The sequence below is a fragment of the Camelus bactrianus genome, chromosome 20, assembly GCF_048773025.1.
Source record: "Camelus bactrianus isolate YW-2024 breed Bactrian camel chromosome 20, ASM4877302v1, whole genome shotgun sequence".
NCBI classification, from domain to species: domain Eukaryota; kingdom Metazoa; phylum Chordata; class Mammalia; order Artiodactyla; family Camelidae; genus Camelus; species Camelus bactrianus.
Genome location: NC_133558.1, coordinates 38,856,272 through 38,875,930, shown reverse-complemented (window position 1 = coordinate 38,875,930; position 19,659 = coordinate 38,856,272). Strand labels below are relative to the sequence as shown.

Below are 19,659 nucleotides of genomic sequence, written 5' to 3'. Positions count from 1 at the left end.
TCATTGATGAATCCACTAATTTTCACTATTCCTATTATTTTATGGAGTTATCTTTATTTTACACAGAGGAGAAGGTGAGTTTAATTTTTAACTGACTTTCATTTTCAAGTTTAATTTCTATTTTTTTATTCAGTAATCAAGAAAGTAGTAAGCATGATTGCATTTTCCTTCCCAAATCCTCTATAAAACCGACTTGTTCCTTGAGAAACAGCTTAGTTGTTTCCCGTGTTCAATAGTTTGATTATAAAGCTTTTATTCATTGCCTGGTGTACAAAATAGAAAAAACCCTAACACTTTATTGTTGTTGCAAATAATAATCCATCAATAAAGCATTTCAAAAAAGCCTCATGCCTATTTTAATCGTACATGGAGTATTAGGATTTTTCCTTCCAATGTCAATTAAACCTCAAAAAAGAAATCATTTCTTTTAATGCTGAACGGCTGAGGAAGAGAAAGTTGTTACTTTTAGTTTTGCTATAGGTTAAGTTTATAACAACCTAACCTACAAAACTGCCCTGTAGTCAATTTGATGATGAAGCAATTCATTATTGATGAGGCATTCATCCAAAAAAAAAAAAAATAAATCTGGAGTTGTTTTTAAAAAGGCATACGTAGATTGCTAAAGATGTCGTGAGTACCTCTGAGCAGTTAAACAGCATTATTTCAAGATAATGGAGTAATTTGGTTAATACTTCTGTCATATAGAAGTTTAGGTGTTTGGGGTCTTTCATTAGCTGTCTCAGAACCACTCCTACTTTTAACAGACATGTTTAAACCTTTCAAAAGAAAGCAAAAGACAAGACATTTATGTTCCTCTGAGAATGGTATCTCTTTTAATAATACAGGTACACAAAAGAAAATGCACACTTGGTGAAACAGCTGATCAATTGTGGAGCGACCCCAGGGACCAGCTCTGCCAGGGCCCCCATTCACCACACTTCAAACAAACTGACAAGCACTCCAGCCTCTTCCACATTCACAAACACAGACGAACTTGCATCACTTAATCTAGGTTTATCCCCAGACTTTCCATAGGAAAGACTGTACTTAGACTAAAGGATACCAAAATCACTAGGAAGCAAGGAAGGAAAAAAGAAAAGACTGAAAAATAAGAAGGAAAAGAAATGCTGATTCGTAGCTAAGAAGCTCTTAAAACACTACATTGACCACCGTTCACTCCGATCACCCTCCCCTCTGCGGAGTGACAATGTCCCTGTTACTCCTTACGTTCCTCCATCAGTGACCCTAACAGGGCACATCTCCTCTGCCCTTAGACCTCCCAGCTTTGGTGTCCCCCAATTCAGACGTGGACGGCGGGGAGGCAGCATCTGCCCGCAGCTCCGGGGCGAGCACCTTCAGGGACAGTTTCCGCGAAGGAGACAGGCGTCCTCCCGAACTTCGCTCCCCGAACCCCGCCGCGATAAGAGGGGGCCAGCGCTCTGCGCCCAGCGCAGGCGGCCAGTCCTACCTTCGGCCAAAAGGCGCGACGCGTGCACAAAAGATGGATCCAGGCTATCTTTCTCTGCCATCAGCTCCGGCAAGTATTTCTCCTCTTCCATAGCGCGGACTCCGGACCGTCCCCGGCGAGGCGCAGGGTTCCGCGCGCTCGGACGCAGGTCGCCGGGCAACCCCGCTCGCCCGACCGCCTCGGCCGCCGCCGCCAGGGTCTGGCGCCCTCTCCGGCCCCGCGCCGCGCGCCTGCCCCCGCCGTCGGGCTGCGCGCCGCGCGCCACCGGCAGGTCCGGCCGCCGTCCCTCGCTCGCGCCCACCCCGGCTCACACCAGCTGCCTGAACTGGAGAGGCGGGAGCGGGGCGCGCGTTACGCCTCCTCCTGCCGCTCATTGGCGAAGGTGCCGTGAGAGGCGGGGCCCCCGCGGAGGCCGCTGGCCCTCATTGGGCCGCGCCGCACGTCGGACCGCCTGAGTGGCAGGAGGCAGCTGCAGAGGGGAGGGGAGCGCGGAAGGTGCGAGTGCTTTCTTCTTGCAGCCCAAGCCCTCCCCCGCTGTTAGGCGGGCCCGGTTGTGTGGAGCCCTCCGTGTCTTCTGTTGAGGTGCGGAGCCGGGAGAGAGCGGGAAAGGCACGTGTTAAACAGAGGCTGGGGGCCAAGACGGCAGGGGAGATGGTGGTGAGGAGGGAGAACTGAGGGGATGGGAGAGCACCCGGGAAAGCCACAGGGAGGTGGATGGGACTTCACCTGAGTCCCTGAGGCACAGGTGTCTCCTCTCCCTCCAGCCGCCCAGACGCACCCCAGTGTGCAGGAATCAGCGGCGCACCCGGGCTGGAAATACAATGAAGACGGCATGTGATCGGGGGGCTGGTGTTTCCAATGAGCCTGACCTACATCTCAGGGCCGCAGTAGGATGTCAATTGATAAACAGATAAAGCGGCTCCCGGGCTGTGGTGGCGTTCAGCGACATGCCTCCAGTGTGCAGTCATCAGGGCATCCGCTTAGTGCGGGCTTCCCTCCGTGCCTCCCAGGTCGCGCCATCCCTGTCTATAGGGGGGGTGCTCAGAGGGGCAGAATTTTACAACTAAAAAGCAACACGATCAAGTAACCACAGTTTGTGACGGAACTGGGAGAGCATGTGGAAGAAGGAAGAGACTAGGAGACAGGTGACTACAGTGCCGGCTCCGATTTCCCCCTTTCTCCTTATTTGAGAGGTGACAGCCGCTCTCACCAGGTGCTGGTGCTGGGCCGCTTCGCATCTCTCCCGCCTCCATATAAAGAAGAGTTAACCACTCCAGGCATCACCAGCACTGCCCACCCTTTTACAAACTGGGCTTGAAAATGCAGCCTGCAAGCTTCAGATTTTACAGAACAATCTTTCTACCGTCTCTTCCCACGGTCATGTTCCACTTCGCCCCTCCCCCACCATTTTTGTTTGTGGGAGAATGGGGGCTAACTTTCTCACCAATAAAGCGTGCTGAAACTTTTCCAAGTTCTCTTCATTGTATCCACATTTTTCCTTATTTACTTTTCTACTTGAGGTTGGGAAATCATCTTTTACTCATGTGATGTTTTAAAAATGTAACGTGCCTTCACAGCCTTGATCACAATTTGTCCTTACAGAAGCGCTCAGAAACACTTCGCCCAAGTATGACTTCTTTTGTTTTATAGTTGGAAAAACTAAGGCAGAGACTCTAGAGAAGCTCAGTGACCCAGAGGGAACAAGTGTGACCTCCTTTGGCACCCGCCATGTTCATCCCACCCGGAAGCTGTGTCTGCTACCACATGGCCAATGGGAAGGAGATATGTCACTAACAAATGTGATAGGAATGTGAAAAGTTCATGAAATAAGCTGTGAAAATTGTGACTCATTGATAATTTTGGTTTTTTGACTGTGGAGAAAAAAAAATCACATTTCTTCAGGAATTTATTTTTTTTAATCAAGAGCTTTGCTATGTAAAAATGCACCAGTTTCAAATGATCTGTGTTCCCTATAATGTTGTCACCCTAGGCCTATAAGTGTATCTCATGATATAGTGATACGGGGGTGGCCAAAATGCATGAAGGTGGTCAAAAGATACAAGCGTCTAGTTATAAAATAAACAGGTCCTGGGGGACGTAATGTGTATAGCATGGTGGCTATAGTTAATAATACTGTAGTGCGTATTGAAAAGCCGATAAGAGATTAGATCTAAAAGTTCTCATCATGAAAAAAAAAAAAACCCAGCATTAAGCTAGTTAATGCTAAAGTTGGATTCAAATTCAGGTCTATTAGGTACCATTTAGCTCCAGATTGCCCTGCTTTGGCCTACCTTTTTTGTACGTTAAATATTTCATTTATTTATGCATGTATGCAATGTTTCCTGAATGTTGAAAAGAGCCTAGGGAGAAATTGGAGAAACATTGGTGAATGAGCTACAAGCATCCACTCCCTGTCATCACAGAGGTGATGTAATGGGGAAAGACAAAACCACATACACAGGAGAACGGGTCACTGCTGGCCGCAAAAAAGGCCAAGAAGGAACCAAGCAAGGAGTTAAGGGAATAGGGGAAGGCCTAATTTTTTTTTGTTGCCAGGGTGGATGTGCAGTCATGCTAAGGGGCTGACATTTAAAGCAAGATCTAATGGAAAGGAAGGAGCTATCTGTGTAAAATGAACAGAGAAAGGCATTCCAGGCCAATGGGTTTGCCCCTGCAAAAGCTGTGTGATCAGAAAGAGCTTGGCCTATTCCTGGAAGTGACAGGGGTCTGTGTGATCTGGGAGACATGGGACAAATAAGGGTGGGGGACGAATGGGGACAAGTTACTTAATATTTGGTGGGTGAAAAATAGTTCAGATTTTATTCCAAGTGTTAGAGCGAGCAGGAACAGTCATCACTTTGGGGAGGTGCTTCTTAAACTGTCTCTTCTGGCTCCTACCTTACTTTCAAACAAGAAGTCATAACTTAAAATTGAGACTGTGTGCAGAGTGTTTGTTATTTTGGTTGATGGTGGGCAGGATGTGACGTGGTTGAAGGGCCCTGCGTTCTGCACCTGGTTTGCCACAGAAGCATGAAGGGAAAACACATTACCAGGCTTTGGAAAGGTGGCGGGGAGTTACCATAGCAGTGGAGAGTGGATACAATGCCAACCACAGCTCATAAATTATAAGCGTTTGGCAATGAATATAAATTAGAAAAATTCTTGGGCAATCATTGTCATTGCATTTTGCTTTGCAGCATACCAAAAATTTAAAAGCATTTGGTGCTGATGGGGACATGCGCAGACCCAGCTTCACACATCAAAAAGATGCAGTTACTCTTGTTCTGTCCAGCAACAGCAATTACATTGTCCGCGTGCAGTCCTCTTTTCCAGGATGAAAGGTGCACTAAGGAGATACTATGGAGAGCCCTCCGAAGGGTGACTTCATTATACGATGTCCCTGGATATCCAGGTCATTAGTAAACACGGTAAGGTAGCTAACTTTGACTTTTCCTACTTATCAAAAAAGATTGATAACTTTATTTTCTCTGGTTAAACACTCAGCAAATGCCTAAAATACATTCAAACAGGAAAAAAAAAAAGTATATTTACATAGCTTTAAAAATGTAAAAGGAAGTGAATGTTAACCTAATCTTTAGGACAGTTAGTGTATTTAACACACGATGGGCACTATAAAAGTGTCTGCGCTACTTTGACCCTTCACAGTCAGTATGCTTCAGAACTGACTCACCAAAGATTGCCTATTTCCAAACAGGATATGGCTGAATAAATACAGACTCTCCAAGTGCCCCACACATACACTTACGCAGCCTGAGATTCCATGTGCTCTCAGCAGATGCCTCTCTGTCACTGTGTGTTCTCCACTGATTTCACATATGCGTATTTTATAGATACCACGATTGCTGACTGGATGTTCTCAGAGCAAGCTCAATAATGCAAACATGTTATAAACATAAATGAGAATAAATTGAGAGTCTTCTAGAGATGACGGCTGAACAGAGAGTATTACGTGCCTATAAGTGCATAAATTAGAATTACTGCTAAGACTGCCTCCTCTTCTAATGGTGTAAATAACTTAACCAAAGTCACCGCTGAATTGCTTCACATCTCTTTGATAAAGATTTATCTTATTTTAAACATGAGCTCTAGTCCTGAATGGCTTTTTTCAAATGACATTCCGTTTACCGTACTATTAGTTCAACAAGGGGACATTATGGAAAATGTTGCACCAACCACATGTGGTTTTGAAGGCTGCATTAGGCGCGCACTGTAGAGTATGTCCTGTAGTTAGCTGAGTACTTTCACAAACCCTTGTAGGAAAGGCCAGGCTAAGGGGCATTAATCAGACTTACCTTTGCACACTAATAAAAAATACCCAAGCTGTATTATTAAGTAAAACACGTAGTTTCTATTTCAGAATTCTCATCAGCGTTAGGGATGCCTGGCTACATTCCTCCAAAGATTCAGTAAAAGCCACTCACAATAAGAGACACGGGATAATAAAATTCTAACAGCCCCACCACTTACGCAGTGACCATGGGGACGGAAGGCCTTGGTATTCACTCAGCTTGCTCGTGCCGTGGGGCCCAGGACAGAGGACAGTGGAGGACCGAAATACCGACTGGCTCGTTTTCACCTACGGAGGAGCCTGGCGGAGCCCTTTATGTAGAAAGTGCTGCTTTATCACTTCCATTAATTTGAGTCTTAACTTCCCTGATATACTTTAGGGTTGCAAGGAGGATGAAGGGAATGGGGACTTGGCTCTTCCAACAAGCAAGCAGGAGTAACACATGCAGTAGGGAGTCTCTCATGTGTAATGTGTCCAGAGCCAAGGTCTACGCTGTATGCCACTGTGTCATGGCACAAAATGAATATTCACCACTCAGATCTAGCTATATATATGCACACGCATACAGGAAAGACGTGTTTTCTGATGAGAAAGCTTGAAAATTAGCATACAGTAGGGGATTTAAGCTGGTACAACTGTGTAATTAAAGGACAGAAGAAGAGAGACAGAGAGAAAGGAACTGATACTGGTGAGAGCTTACTGCTGTGTTTGGAGCCCTGCTATTCTGAATCTTTACCTATGGAAGGCGTTCTGAATTCTAAGGCGGACTCACAACTCAGATAAACCATCTCTGATGTTGAAGTGATCTGTTTGTTAAGCTGACCAAGTTCAAACCTGACCAAGTTCATCTTGTCGTATCTCTACGGACAATCACTGCCCTGACACATGGGGCTGGCTTGGGAGCAGTTACTGTCTGGTGGGAAGGGGGATGAAGCCATTGTTCCAAGGTGAAAGTTATTGACTTCTTCCCAACATTAAATCCTTGAATTGTTGACTTGTAGCTCACGCATTGATTTATCTCTGGAGATCAATATATTAAGGTTAAAAAAAAAAATCACATCAGTAAAATATAATATTTTTCATACATAGCAAATGAAGATCTGATCTCTGTTGTATTCCATATAAAATAAATAGATGAAGGGTAAGAGATGATTTGATAAAAACAATCTTCAAGTACACTGCAGCTTTTGCCACAAAGCTAAATGTCTAAGTGACTGTTTTATATCATAACTAAAGCATGGGAAGAAAGAACGGATTAAATTGCAGTGGGAGGGATTATTTTTTTAAAAATACTCATGGAAAAGATAAGTTAATATTGAAATAGTATTTTAAAAGAATACCATTCCATTCAAGCTTTTAAATTACTGAAGAACCTTGTTTGATATCTTTTTTTTTTTATCATTCTGGTCTCTCACATTAAAAGACATTACCATACAGGAAATCATCATTATGAAATCCTACTGTAGAAAATGGTTCTTATTAAGCAGGTGCAAGCCATTTGAAGGGAATGATCATGAAATTAGAAAACACAGTTCCAGAGCCAAGATTTCATCAGCCCGACACAGAAGAGGGAACAAATAAAAAAAATCAAAGACACAGGCATCGTGTAAGATGGTGAGTGAGATCGTGACCATCTAGCCAGCAAAGAGCCCATAAGAATCATGAAGATGGTCTCCATCCATGGCAACTACGCATGAAGTATAATCATACATTGGCCCAGGGCAAGATTTTGCTTTTATTTGATGGTTATTGTAAAGGACAGTGAAGGGATAATTGGTGAAATGTAAATAAGGTCTATTCTTTCAGTTTATGGATTTTTTTTAATGGTGTTGTGATTATGTAAGTGAACGTCTGTGCTTTTGAACATAAATAATAAAGTACTTAAGGGGTAAAGGGGCATCGTGTGTGTAACTTACTCTCAAATAATTAAGGAAAAATACATGTACGTAAGTGATCATACAGAGAGAGGGAGAGAGAGAGACATACAGAGAGAGAAAATGATACAGTGGTTGAGCAGATGTGGTCAAATTCTCACATTTGGTGAAATTGGATGAAGGGTATGTTGGATTTTTCTCCATTATTTTTGCAACTTTTCTGCAAATCTGAAATGACTCTGAAACTTTTTTGTAAAAGTAGAAAAGTCTGGGTATTACCAAAAATAACCTCCAAGTCTCCTGTCCAAACCTCAGTTTACTAGCTAGCCGTGGAAAGCCATATTACATCATGACACCTTTGTCACAGCATGCATTGATTTGGCCGTAAATTATCAAAATTTTTAAACAACTTTACAAATCTCACTAAAAATACTAAACACATGTGTGTGAATTACCTACTTATTTCTTTCCAAACAAACAAACAAAATTTCAATAATTATGTTGGCTCAATTAGTCCTTTTAAAATAACAGTTACAACGATTTACGACTCAATTTGCCATTTTTAAGGAATTAGTCAGTGAAGAGTTGTCTTCTTTTTAGATGAAAATAATTTTCTTGTATGATGACCATTACATCCCAAATGTGTGCATTTGCCAAGGGCAGGGTAATGGCTTTCAAAAGCTTCTTCCTTTCTTAAAATTCTCTGATAAATCCTCCATGAAAAGAAAAAAATTATTTCTACAAAGCAGCCAAATGGAAATGTCACTGAGCTCAAAATATATAATATTCTCCCATGAATACTAATAGTCCTTTCATTAAAAATAAAATATAGCTCAGCTAGAAGGATTGGCAGTGTAGTGTTTCACCAATGTCTATAAAGTGTTCTTTGGCATAAATTTAAAGAAAAAAAAATGGACTGAGGTCTCAAAGACGGCTTGCAGCAAGTAAAATGAGGGGAAATTTTAATTTCCTATAAGGCAAAGCAAAAGAGTAAGTGAACCAGAGCAATGACGAAAAAAAAGAAATTGAGAAAAATCCTAGTGGTACACCAACATCACACGACAGAAAATCTTTAAATAAAGCTCGTCAAAGTACAGGCTGGGATTAACTAAGAGCAGTGACAGTAATGTAATGTTATTCAAGATGAACATAGGTTTCAATTAGTTTTTTATTCAGTACTGAAGGTAAAAGTCTTATTCAGCGAAAGCACTGAAGGTAAAAGTCTTATTCAGCGAAAGCAAAACACAGCATTACTACTGACAAATGAACACGAGGCAGATTTAAGAGGCATGTTCAGGACTGACAAACTTTCCTAAGGTATTCATCCAATTGGGTTGACTTCTAGAGAAAATCAGTGATTTCATGTTCAGCAGAACACTTGCATATTCATTACTGAAGAGGCAAAAGGTCTTGTAGTGTCTTTTCACTTCCTTACAAACAATTACAACAGCAGGCAGGGCACTTTATAAGACATTTAGGAATTTAATCCCTACGTTTTTGTGCCTGGATTTGCAGAGAGGCCCGTTAGTCTTTATGCCATAATCATGATTCCCAAAGCTACGCAGAGTGTTTTCTTGGGAGGCAATGTTTAAACATGATTTTTAAAATTTGGATTTGTCTCTTTCATTTTCACTTTGAGAGTTGAATCTGGGAGATACGGATTTCAAGGCGTTATTTCAAAACAGAATATTTTAAGATCAATTCTGATTGTTTTCACATTTAAGATCAAATAATTCACTCAATGAATATTGAATGCATTTTTTTGAACTGTAACTGTGAGGGGGAAAAACTGGAAAAATGACTAATAGGAGGATGAAAGCCAAACCAGCAATCATTCTGTAAAGATCCTGGCATCCCTGGGTTTTCAAAAGAATTTATATTTTCCATCTTTTTGACGTAATCCCTTCTTTCCCTTCCATTTTTACTAAGACTACTGAGCATGTGCTGTGTACCAGGCATTGCACGAGGAGAGAAGAGAAGACCAGTCCACACCCTTACAGACCTTTTAGAGCACTGGGTAAGGTAGAGAGAAACCAACAAAAACAGGAAGCAGATAAATAAATGTCATTGGTAATTAGTGTCCTCAAGTCAAAAACTGGGTCCTCTGAGGGAGGGGAAAAGAGTGTCTGATGGAAGGAGGCAACGTTCATTGGATTATCGGAGAAGATCTCCCCAAAGGAATGATGACTGTCTCCTGGTGACCCAGGGGAGAAGTGGAGATCGGAGCCCCAGGCAGAGAACACAGTGCGCGCGGAGACACTGCGTGGGGACAGCCTGGCACACGCTGCGTAACTAAGGGGGTCGTAACTCTACATGTCTTTTGTCTTAGGGAGGAAACCACTGACTTTTGAAAGCAGTGGTTACTTTGGGCGTTTCTGTTATTACAGACAATACCCGATACAGGAGGCAGGTGTGATAGTTCAGATCAGGGATGACGTGGACTTGAATGGACAGAGAGGCTTGGACTATGACGGCAATGTAGATGGAGAGAAAGGGACCCAGTCAAGGTACATTCTGGAGGGAGAGAACAGAGGATTTCATGGGAGGCTGAGTCTGGGAGGGTGAGGGAAATAGAAATGTCAGCATTGATCAGGGACAAGCGCTTCCGCAACCATTTACTCAGTGGCGTCATCGTCACGGAATGGGGGTGCAGTGAGGGGCGCAGACTTCAGGGCAAATAAAGACTTTACTCTGGATACATTTTAGAAACACAAAGTTCTTCCTTCGTGTTTATTTTAACTTTGTGCTAAATTCATCAAGTGATGTATAGATACCTTCAGAAATAAACATGTTAAATTCCTTATAAAATGCATAATTATTTCTAATTTTACTAGAAGATCTATAGCCAATGTAGGAATTCTTACTGAACTTGAATTGTTTTTTTTTTCCTTTATGTTACTCATAAGTAGATTAAGTTGCTGTACAAACATGTCATTTTCTGTTGGTTGTTATGTATTCCAGAGGAAAGAAGAAAAAAAAAAAAAAAGAGAGAGAGAACCTATATTTAGACCAGTAGCCTCTCTCCCTTTCCTCTAAGGGGAATACTAATGTGTTTGAAGGCTCGTGATTTACAACGTTATCTAATTCAGACGTTAGTCATAGGGCTTGTCATCATAATTTTCCAGATGGGTAACTCAGAGAAGTTAAGGAATGTCATCAAGGTTACATAGCTGCGAAAAAAGCAGAACAAGGATTCCAAGCGAGATCTGCCAGATCCCAAGGTCTGGGCTCTTACTGCTAAAAATTAATTCTTTTTTGCACGTTCATCCTATAAATAAAGCCAAACAAATTCCAAGACATTCTCTTAATGCAAATTAGATATAATGATGAAAATTACTTTTGCAAATATATGTACATATTTATCCACACATAGGCATGTATATACACGCTGAAAATTTTCCAATAAAGGACAATATATAAAGAGTTCAACTAGAGAAGAACTTGTTCATGAGAAATCCTGTATCTCTGATAGCCTCTGGCATTGATTAAATTGAAGTTTAAAAAAATTATAATTGAGTTCTGTCTTCAGACAGTCCATTATCAAAGCATAATGCCTTTTAAATGAGTTGAAAAAAAAAACCCATAGGCAGTAAAAAGTTGTAAAATCAGGAGTGATCGTCTGGTGCATGAGATTTAAATGAGAAGTAAGAGGAGTAAATAAAAGGGCACCGCCAATTTCAGCCGGGAGAAATTACAATGCATCTACTGGGGAGAGGCTGGAATCCATTTTTATAGAAAAGAGCAATAATTTAGTGATATGGAGCATTCTTTCCTCTGGATTCCTGCTTTTTAAAGTGACCTGCTTTCTTTTAGCGTATCAATCACTCAGTGTCCTGGAGTTCAGTTATTTTGATATCTGTATAGTGTGAACCATCCTTGAAAACCGAGTGTCCAAAGTATTGGTTTCAAATGTAAAGAGGTTATACAAAAACACAAACTATATCTTGTTTACAGTCATTGGAAACTCATTATATGAAAGGATTTGCACTAAGTGATGAATGGATACAAAAGAGAAATTATTTCTTACCTTAAAGAGGTCACCTTCCAGTGAAAGACACACACACACACATACAAAAATAACTGTTTTCAAGTGAAGACTTGTCCGTACGTGGCTGTTACATTTCTGGGTTGACAAAAGCAAGCTTCACTGCTCATGAACTTACTTGGTATGCAGTTCACTGCTAATGGGTGTGTGAGAGTAATAAACAAAATGTAATATACAAATAAATTATGGATCTTTATATGTGGTCTTCAATTTGCACTCAGTTGGCTTATTTGAACATTGTGTATTGAAAACCTAATCATTTTAAACTCTAAATGAAGCCTTTTCAGCTGACTCCTGAGGAATTAGAGCAACACTTTACCCCTGCCCCCCATTCTGTACTTTTCTTTCTCAGTCATGTTTCCTAACTTAATTTGGGTTCCATCAGGCCATCTTCCTCCTTCTCTACCCTCTATTTTTTTCAGTTGAAGTATAGTTGAGTTCCAATGCTGTGTTAATTGCTGGTGTACAGCATAGTGATTCAGTGTGTGTGTGTGTGTGTGTGTACACATATTCCTTTCCACATTCTTTTTCATTATAGGCTATTAACAAGTTACTGAGTATGGTTCCCTGTGCTATACAGTAGGACCTTGCTGTTTATCTGTTTCATGTATAGTAGTTTGTATCTGCTAATCCTGAACTCCCAATTTATCCCTCCCCACCTCCTTTTCCCCCCTGGTAACCATAAGTTTATTTTCTGTCTGTGAATCGGTCTCTGTTTTATAAATGAGTTTACTTGTGCCCTTTTTTTTTTTCTTTTAGATTCCACATATAAGCGATACCATATGGTATTTTTCTTTCTCTTTCTGGCTTACTTCACTTAGAATGATGATCTCCAGGTCCATCCATGTTGCTGCAAATGGCATATTTTATTCTTTTTTATGGCTGAGTAATATTCTATTTTATAAATATACCACAACTTCTTTATCCAGTCATTTGTTGATGGATATTTAGGTTGCTTCCATGTCTTGGCTATTGTAAATAGTGTTGCTATGAACATTAGAGTGCATGTATCTTTTTGAATTATTGTTTCCTATGGATATATGCTCTTATATGCAGAGAACTATAAAACATTGATTAAGGGAATTGAAGATGATTTAAAGAAATGGAAAGATATCCCATGCTCCTGAATTGAAAGAATTAATATTGTTAAAATGGCTATACTACCCAAAGCAATCTACAGATTTAATCTGATCCCTATCAAATTACCTAGGACATTTTTCACAGAGCTAGAACTAGAAAATTTATGTGGCATAATAAAAGACCAAGAATTGCCAAAGCAACACAGAAGAGCAAAGCTGAGGGAATAACTCACCCAGACTTCAGACAATACTGCAAAGCTACAGTCATCAAAATAGTGTGGTATTGGCACAAAAACAGACATACAAATAAATGGAACAGAATAGAGAACCCAGAAATAAACCCACACACCTGCAGTCAATTTATCTTTGACAAAGGAGGCAAGAATATACAATGGAGAAAAGACAGTCTCTTTGACAAGTGGTGTTGGGAAAGCTGGACAGCTGCATGTAACTCAGTGACATTGGAAGATTCCCTAACCACACACAAAAATAAGCCCAAAATGGCTTAAAGACTTAAACCCAAGGCAAGACACCATAAACCACCTATAAGAGAACGCAGGCAAAACGTTCTCCGATATAAATAGTAGCAACGTGTTTCCCTAGGGCAGTCTACTGAGGCAATCGAAATAAAAGCAAAACTAATCAAATGGGACCTAATTAAACTTATTAGGTCTTCTACCCTCTATTTTGAATTAGGAAACTATACACTCCATTGACAGGCAGACACTTTTTCATGTGCACCTTCCCTGCCATGGCCCTCTTAAGAGGCAAGTTCCAGGCGGGGTTCCGGCTGCTGTTGAGGGAATACAAGAGGCAGGCCAGTGACCTGACTCCTGGGGCTTCTGCATTTCCCGTTTGAACACAGGTTACTTAGCATCCCTTGCCCTCTCCCAAATTTAACTCCTGTTTTGTCCAATCTTGATCCAAAACTTCCAGATAGTTCCTTCTTTGTATATTTGAAGTTATATTACTGTTTGATGATAACTGCAGTCTTTTAATTAATACAGAATTTTCTCCATGTTTTCATTTTTTTCAAGTATTTCATCTTATTAATGCTTTTTGTTTTAAACACCAAGAATCTATTTCTCACAGGTCTGGAGGCTGGAATTCTAAGATCAAGGTGTCAGTGGATCTTGTGTCTGGTGAGGTATTTCTCCGAACATAAGTACATCTTACAGGGACTTATTATTTTAATCAAAACAGAAATTATAACTGTTTTTCAAGTAAACAGAATTAGAATTCGCTGTTATCTTTTGGTATATGTTAATAGAAGAGAAACTTTGAGAGACACCTGTGAAAGTACAATTAATGTGCATATACATTCCTTTAACTATGATGGCTATTTAATGGTGATGTTAAATTTTTTTTTCTGATTGCCCGACATTTCGATATATTTTCTTTCTAGTGCTGAAGAAAATATGCCTCACTGGAAATATGGAAATTCATTTTAAAAACTCAATAAAAAGTAATTTTCAATTTAAAATGAAATCTCGTATTGTATATAACATGTAGCTTAAAATTTTAATACAGTAAACTGATAGTAATATATCCTTATGTGTTAAAATAGAACACAATATTCTGGGAGGCTTAAGGACATAAATAACTATGTTTACTCTATGAAGGTAGATGGAAGTTTTCTTTAAGCAGAATCTATCTCACACAGGATACCCAATCAAATAAGTGAAAGTCAATTCACAGGTCAAATAAAAAAGTATTATTTCACAGAGAAAACTTGTAAAAAACTTCGATTGAAAATATTTAGGATCTTTTCAATATTTTATGAATATAAACAGGGTTGGGCCGTTTTTCATGGCTAAGAACACAGAACAAAACAAAATTTACTTTTTTTCTAGTGACAAAAATATAGGTCCAGAATAGTTCTGTGGGAAAATGTATGTTGCCAAATGTGGCACGAGGAAATTTCACGCCCACTAACATCACTGGACAGATCTTTCAGGCCAAAAAAAAAAAAAAAAAATCGGTAAGGCAACAGAGATACTAAATGACACAATAGACTTCGTTGATATTTTTAGGACATTACACCCACCAAAAACAGTCACATAGATTGAAGTTTCCTCCGTATCTTTTCATAACTTGATAGTTCATTTCCTTGTAGTGATGAGTAATATTTCATTGTCTGGTTGTGTTACAGTTTAGCCACTCACCTAGTGAAGGACATCTTCATTACTTGTAAGTTTTGTCAATTATGAATACAATTGCTATAAATATCTGTGTGCAGGTTTTTGTGGGGACTTCACTTTTTAACTCCTTGGGTAAATATCAAGGAACATGACGGCTGGACCACATCATCAGGGTATGTTTAGTTTTGTAGGAAACCACCAAACTAGCTTCCAAAGTGGCTGCACCCCTCTGCATTCCCATTGGCAATAAATGAGTCTTTCTGTCTCTCCACATCCGCACTCATACTTTCATGAAGACAGTGTGTTGTCAGACTTTCGGATCTTTGCTAATGTAATCATAGATGAATCACTGTATTGGTGTTTTTTGAATTTGTGTTTATTTTATGATGAAAGAGATTGAACATCTCAGTACTTGCAAAACATTTTCATTTCCTTCTTTATGAACTATGTTCATGTCAACTGGTGATGGTAAAAAGACATTGATGGTGTTTTTTACACATTCATAACTACGCTTTTTACGTGCATTATACATTATACATACATTAAAATGCCACCTGTTAGGAGATGCAAGTTCTTTCCCAGATGTTAATGGTTGTTTTATATTATAACTTTTATTGATGTATAATCTGCACGGGAAAAAGTTTACAAATCTTAATGTATAGGCAAATAAAATTTCACCAACTGAAGACACAGGTAAAGCCAACATCTAGGTCAAACAACAGAACGGCAGTGAAATCTCAGATGAATCCCTTTTAATTTATCTTTCTATCTCTAATAACTTTTCAAGGTTAACCATTATTTTGTTTTCTAATATTAAAGAGTAGTATGCAAGTTTTAAAAGTTTATGAAATTTAAATCAGATGTTATGTAATTTTTATATCTTGTTTCTTATGTTTGTAATATATTTACAATATTATGTTTGGAATATCATGTTTTTAATTTTTCTCCATGTTTTGCATAGCAGTGGATCCATCATTACTATTGCTGTATGATAATATTGCATTATTTAAATACACCAAGTTCATTTCTCCATTCCCTTCTTGATGGACATTTGGGGAATTCAGATCGAAGCTATAAAAATATCTCATTCTTTTGCTTGATCCAAAGGAACAATGAATATATGTATGTATTTCTGAAAAATCCCTGTAACCAGCCCAACCCAACCACAGTTTGTGACCCGGAGATCCTGAAAAGTCCCTCTTCTGGGCTCCTGCACCCTCACAGCTAAATCCATAAGCACGACTGCCAGCACAGGGGCCAGTGGAAGATGCTCACATCTGCATCCCAGGAGACCCTGGAAAAGCTCTACCCTCGGCTCCAGCCCCTCCAGCCCTGGTCAGGGAGCAGTTCAGCCCACCCAGGGGTCTGGCAGGAGACATCCATCCACACCTGCACAGCCAGGTCTACAGACCCCGGTCCTGGCTATGAAAACTGGGGCTCAGTTCCAGCCCCACTGATCCAAGGCCCAGGGCCAGTCTCGCCCCTCCCAGGGCCCCCAAAAGATATGGAACTCACACAACTCAGTGGGAAAAGCAAACAATCCAATTACAAAGTAGAAAGAGGATCTAAAGAGATAATTTCCCAAAGAAGACATATAAATGGCCAACAGGTACATGAAGAGATGGTTAACATCACTAACCATCAGGGTAACACAAATCAAAACCACAATGAGACAATACCTCACGCCTATCAGAATGGCTATTACCAAAAAACAACAAATATGACCAATCCAGGTTTGTTGCCTGATGCAGAGCGAGCCAAAACACTGAGACACCAAGGTTTGCAATAAAGAGTATTCATTTACAAGGCAGCCGAGTGGGGAGACTGGAGGACAAATCTCAAACTTGCCTCCCCGAGAGAGCAAGGGCTCAGGGTATTCATGGAATAAGGAAGAAAGAAGGAAGGCGGCCTGGGGTGTGGGGAGTGGGGCGAACCTGGGGAAAGGGGACTGGAGACAGGTGTGACTGTGGTCATTCTGCACAGACATCACTCAGCTACAGCCCTCTGCACGTTCACAGCTGGAGGGCACAGGTCCAGCTGGAGGGTCAGTGGTCCAATCCTGCCTTAACCTAGTCAGCTCGCACGAGACACAGCTGACTCCTAGCTCCTGGGAAACAACTCAGGCAAAGATTTTACCATTTATGCAGCTTGGAGGACATGCAGGTCTTAAAACCTGGATTAGTGAAATGGATTTAACTCACAGTTTCAACCACAAGTGTCGGGGAGGGTGTGGAGAAAAGGGAACCAACCCTATGCGCTGTTGGTGAGAATGCAAGTTGGTGTAACCACGATGGAAAACAGCATGGAGTTTCCTCAAAAGATTAAAAGCAGAGCCACCATGTGGCCCAGTCATCCCACTTCTGCGTCACCCGACTCCTTTATCATCATGAAGTGACGCTTTTTATCCTTGCAATATTTCTCTTCTACAACATTGCCGCTATAGATTCCTTATGATTAAGGGTTTTATAGTTCATGTTTTTCCAGTCTTTCACGTTTGGTATTTTTTAAAATTTAAAACGGGGTTACTTATAGATAGCATACAGTTGGGTCTTGTGATTTTACTGTCTCTGATAATCGGAATGATTACACCATTTACAATTAATATGATCATCAATAATACAAGCATCTACCTTCTTGCTAGTTCTTTTCTGTTTTTCCATATTCTTTTTCCTTCTTTCCCTGCTTATTTTTTTCTTCTTCTATAATTTGTCAGGTGGTTCTGAGTATCGCTACGCCCAGGGCTGTTTATTCTTTATTTCTAGGGTAAGACCCCTTGAGTAGTCAGCCCAATACCCTACAGACTATGAGGCTTTTTCCCCTAGTCTGATTTGTTGGAGTGGGCACTGTTCCTGGTCCTCCTGGATGCTGGGCACTGTCCCCTTAAATACTTCCAGAAAGTCCTTTCCTGAGGCCCTGGGGAGTCTCCAGCTTTCTGTTGAAGACTTGAGGGGGACCCTCTGCAGGCCTCTGGATTCTGTTCATGTGCCTCTCTCTCCTCTTGGTTCCCTGTCTTGTGAACTCCAGTTTCCTTGTCCTCTCTGCCCTGGCACCTCCCTCTCCAGACCACACTCTCCTTGCGCCTTGGCTCAGAAGCTCCTTCACGGTATCGAAATGCTGGAGTGATCACGGCACTCAACTTTTCCATTTTCTGTCTCCCAGGGATCGTTGTCCGTTGTACCTGGCTTTTTAATTTATGTTGTCTCAGCAGCAGGATAAATCTAGTCCTTCTTTCCTCATCTTGGTAGAAAGCAGAATTCTACAATGAAAACTAAAAAAAAAAAAAAAAAAAAATTGAATGTACCCATTTCATTCAGGGTCCCAACAGAAGTAGATGGCAAGCAAATTGGAAACATTTAAAGAATGTCTATGTCCAAAGGGGTTATTTGCAGAGGCTTGGTGGCATATAAATAGGAGGCCACCATAAACAGTGTAACCATCCCAGACTAACAGAAGCAGGTCCCTTTGGACTGAGGACAAAAGGTGTTTGCTAGACCTCGGAAGAGAGGACCAGGTTGAGAAGGCTTCCTTGAGAAAACAGATGACCTGGAGTGACTCTGAGGGGAGGGACCAGGGAAATGCCCTGACCCACTCCCTTCCATCCTCCTTTCCTCTTTCTGCCTGTGGGATAAATCTAAACCAGAGGGCAAAGGCACGGGGAAGAGGGAGGAGTCTGCAGCGGCCAGCATCCCAGCGCACACAGCGAGGTGGTTGTACAAAGGAACCCAGAGATCTGCAGCCCCAGACATTTGGCGAGTCCCTCCATCCATACAGTCATGAACTGTGATGGTACATGACTCCCTCATGTCTCTGATCCCGCCCTCCCCACGCTGTTCCTGGTGGCCTTCTGTTCCGCAAATTCTCCTTGTTAATACGCTCCGTGCTTATTGCTTCCTCTCCACTCCCTGCCGCCACTGTCCTCACTGACGCTGTCACCAGGGTCCCTGGTGCTCTGCTGCAACCTCTGAGAGACCTTCCTGCTTCCCAGTTCTAGTCCCTTCTCGTCAGTCCATCCGATTCTTTAGAAATAATGGGGTTGTTTTTTCTTTTTTGAATTCAGATCTGATTACACACCGTTTTGCAACTTTATATTTAGCAACTGCTCCAACTCTTTAGTGTGGATTTCAAGACGATCCACTATCTGTCTGCTGTCATTGTCACCATATTAAGCAAGAGGATGTCATAATAAAATAAAACTTCAAAGCTCATTGTTTTTCATAAATTTCTCTTGACAACCCTTCGAATGTTATGTGTTTCGTTACAGTAATTACGAGGCTACCTTTTCTCCACAGTGGTGAACTAGCTTCCTATCTTGACCAATCAATGCTTCCTTTGCCCTCATTAAACAAAAAATTACTTCTGTTAATCTTATTAACGTCTCTTAATAAAAGACAGCTTTTTAGGTAGGGCATGCATCGTATTAAATTCAGATATGAGCTAGTTTCTCATCCTTAAAGTATTCAGGATCAATACTGGAATCACTTTATTGCTCAGTGAGCCATCAGTTAATTCAGTGTTTCAGCCCATTTTTATTTTATGCGCACAATGAAACACTTTATATAGTATCTTAACATTTTAAAATCTTGGCTGCAAGGACCACCGTTGAGCCATTTTTTGTATCCCCCAAAAATACGCAGAAATATTGTTCCAACGACACTTGATTTCATCTCTTCCCATTGCTGTCCCTTCCTCGCTAAAATTCCATCTCTCACGACATTTCTCTCGTCTGTATGTTCTATTCCCCCC

The 19,659-nt window shown here is 41.0% G+C and overlaps 1 protein-coding gene across 3 annotated transcripts in view; it reads right to left on the bottom strand.

The window, feature by feature from the left end:
• Positions 1–1,766, bottom strand: part of KHDRBS2 (KH RNA binding domain containing, signal transduction associated 2) — a 644,953-nt gene extending 643,187 nt beyond the window's left edge. For all 3 annotated transcript variants that reach the window (XM_074348987.1, XM_074348989.1, XM_074348988.1), the window contains exon 1: positions 1,469–1,766. In XM_074348987.1, coding sequence (XP_074205088.1) covers positions 1,469–1,559 — 91 coding nt within the window. In that variant the 5' untranslated portion in view covers positions 1,560–1,766. The remainder of the gene's footprint in view (positions 1–1,468) is intronic.
• Between the last annotated feature and the right edge of the window lie 17,893 nt (positions 1,767–19,659).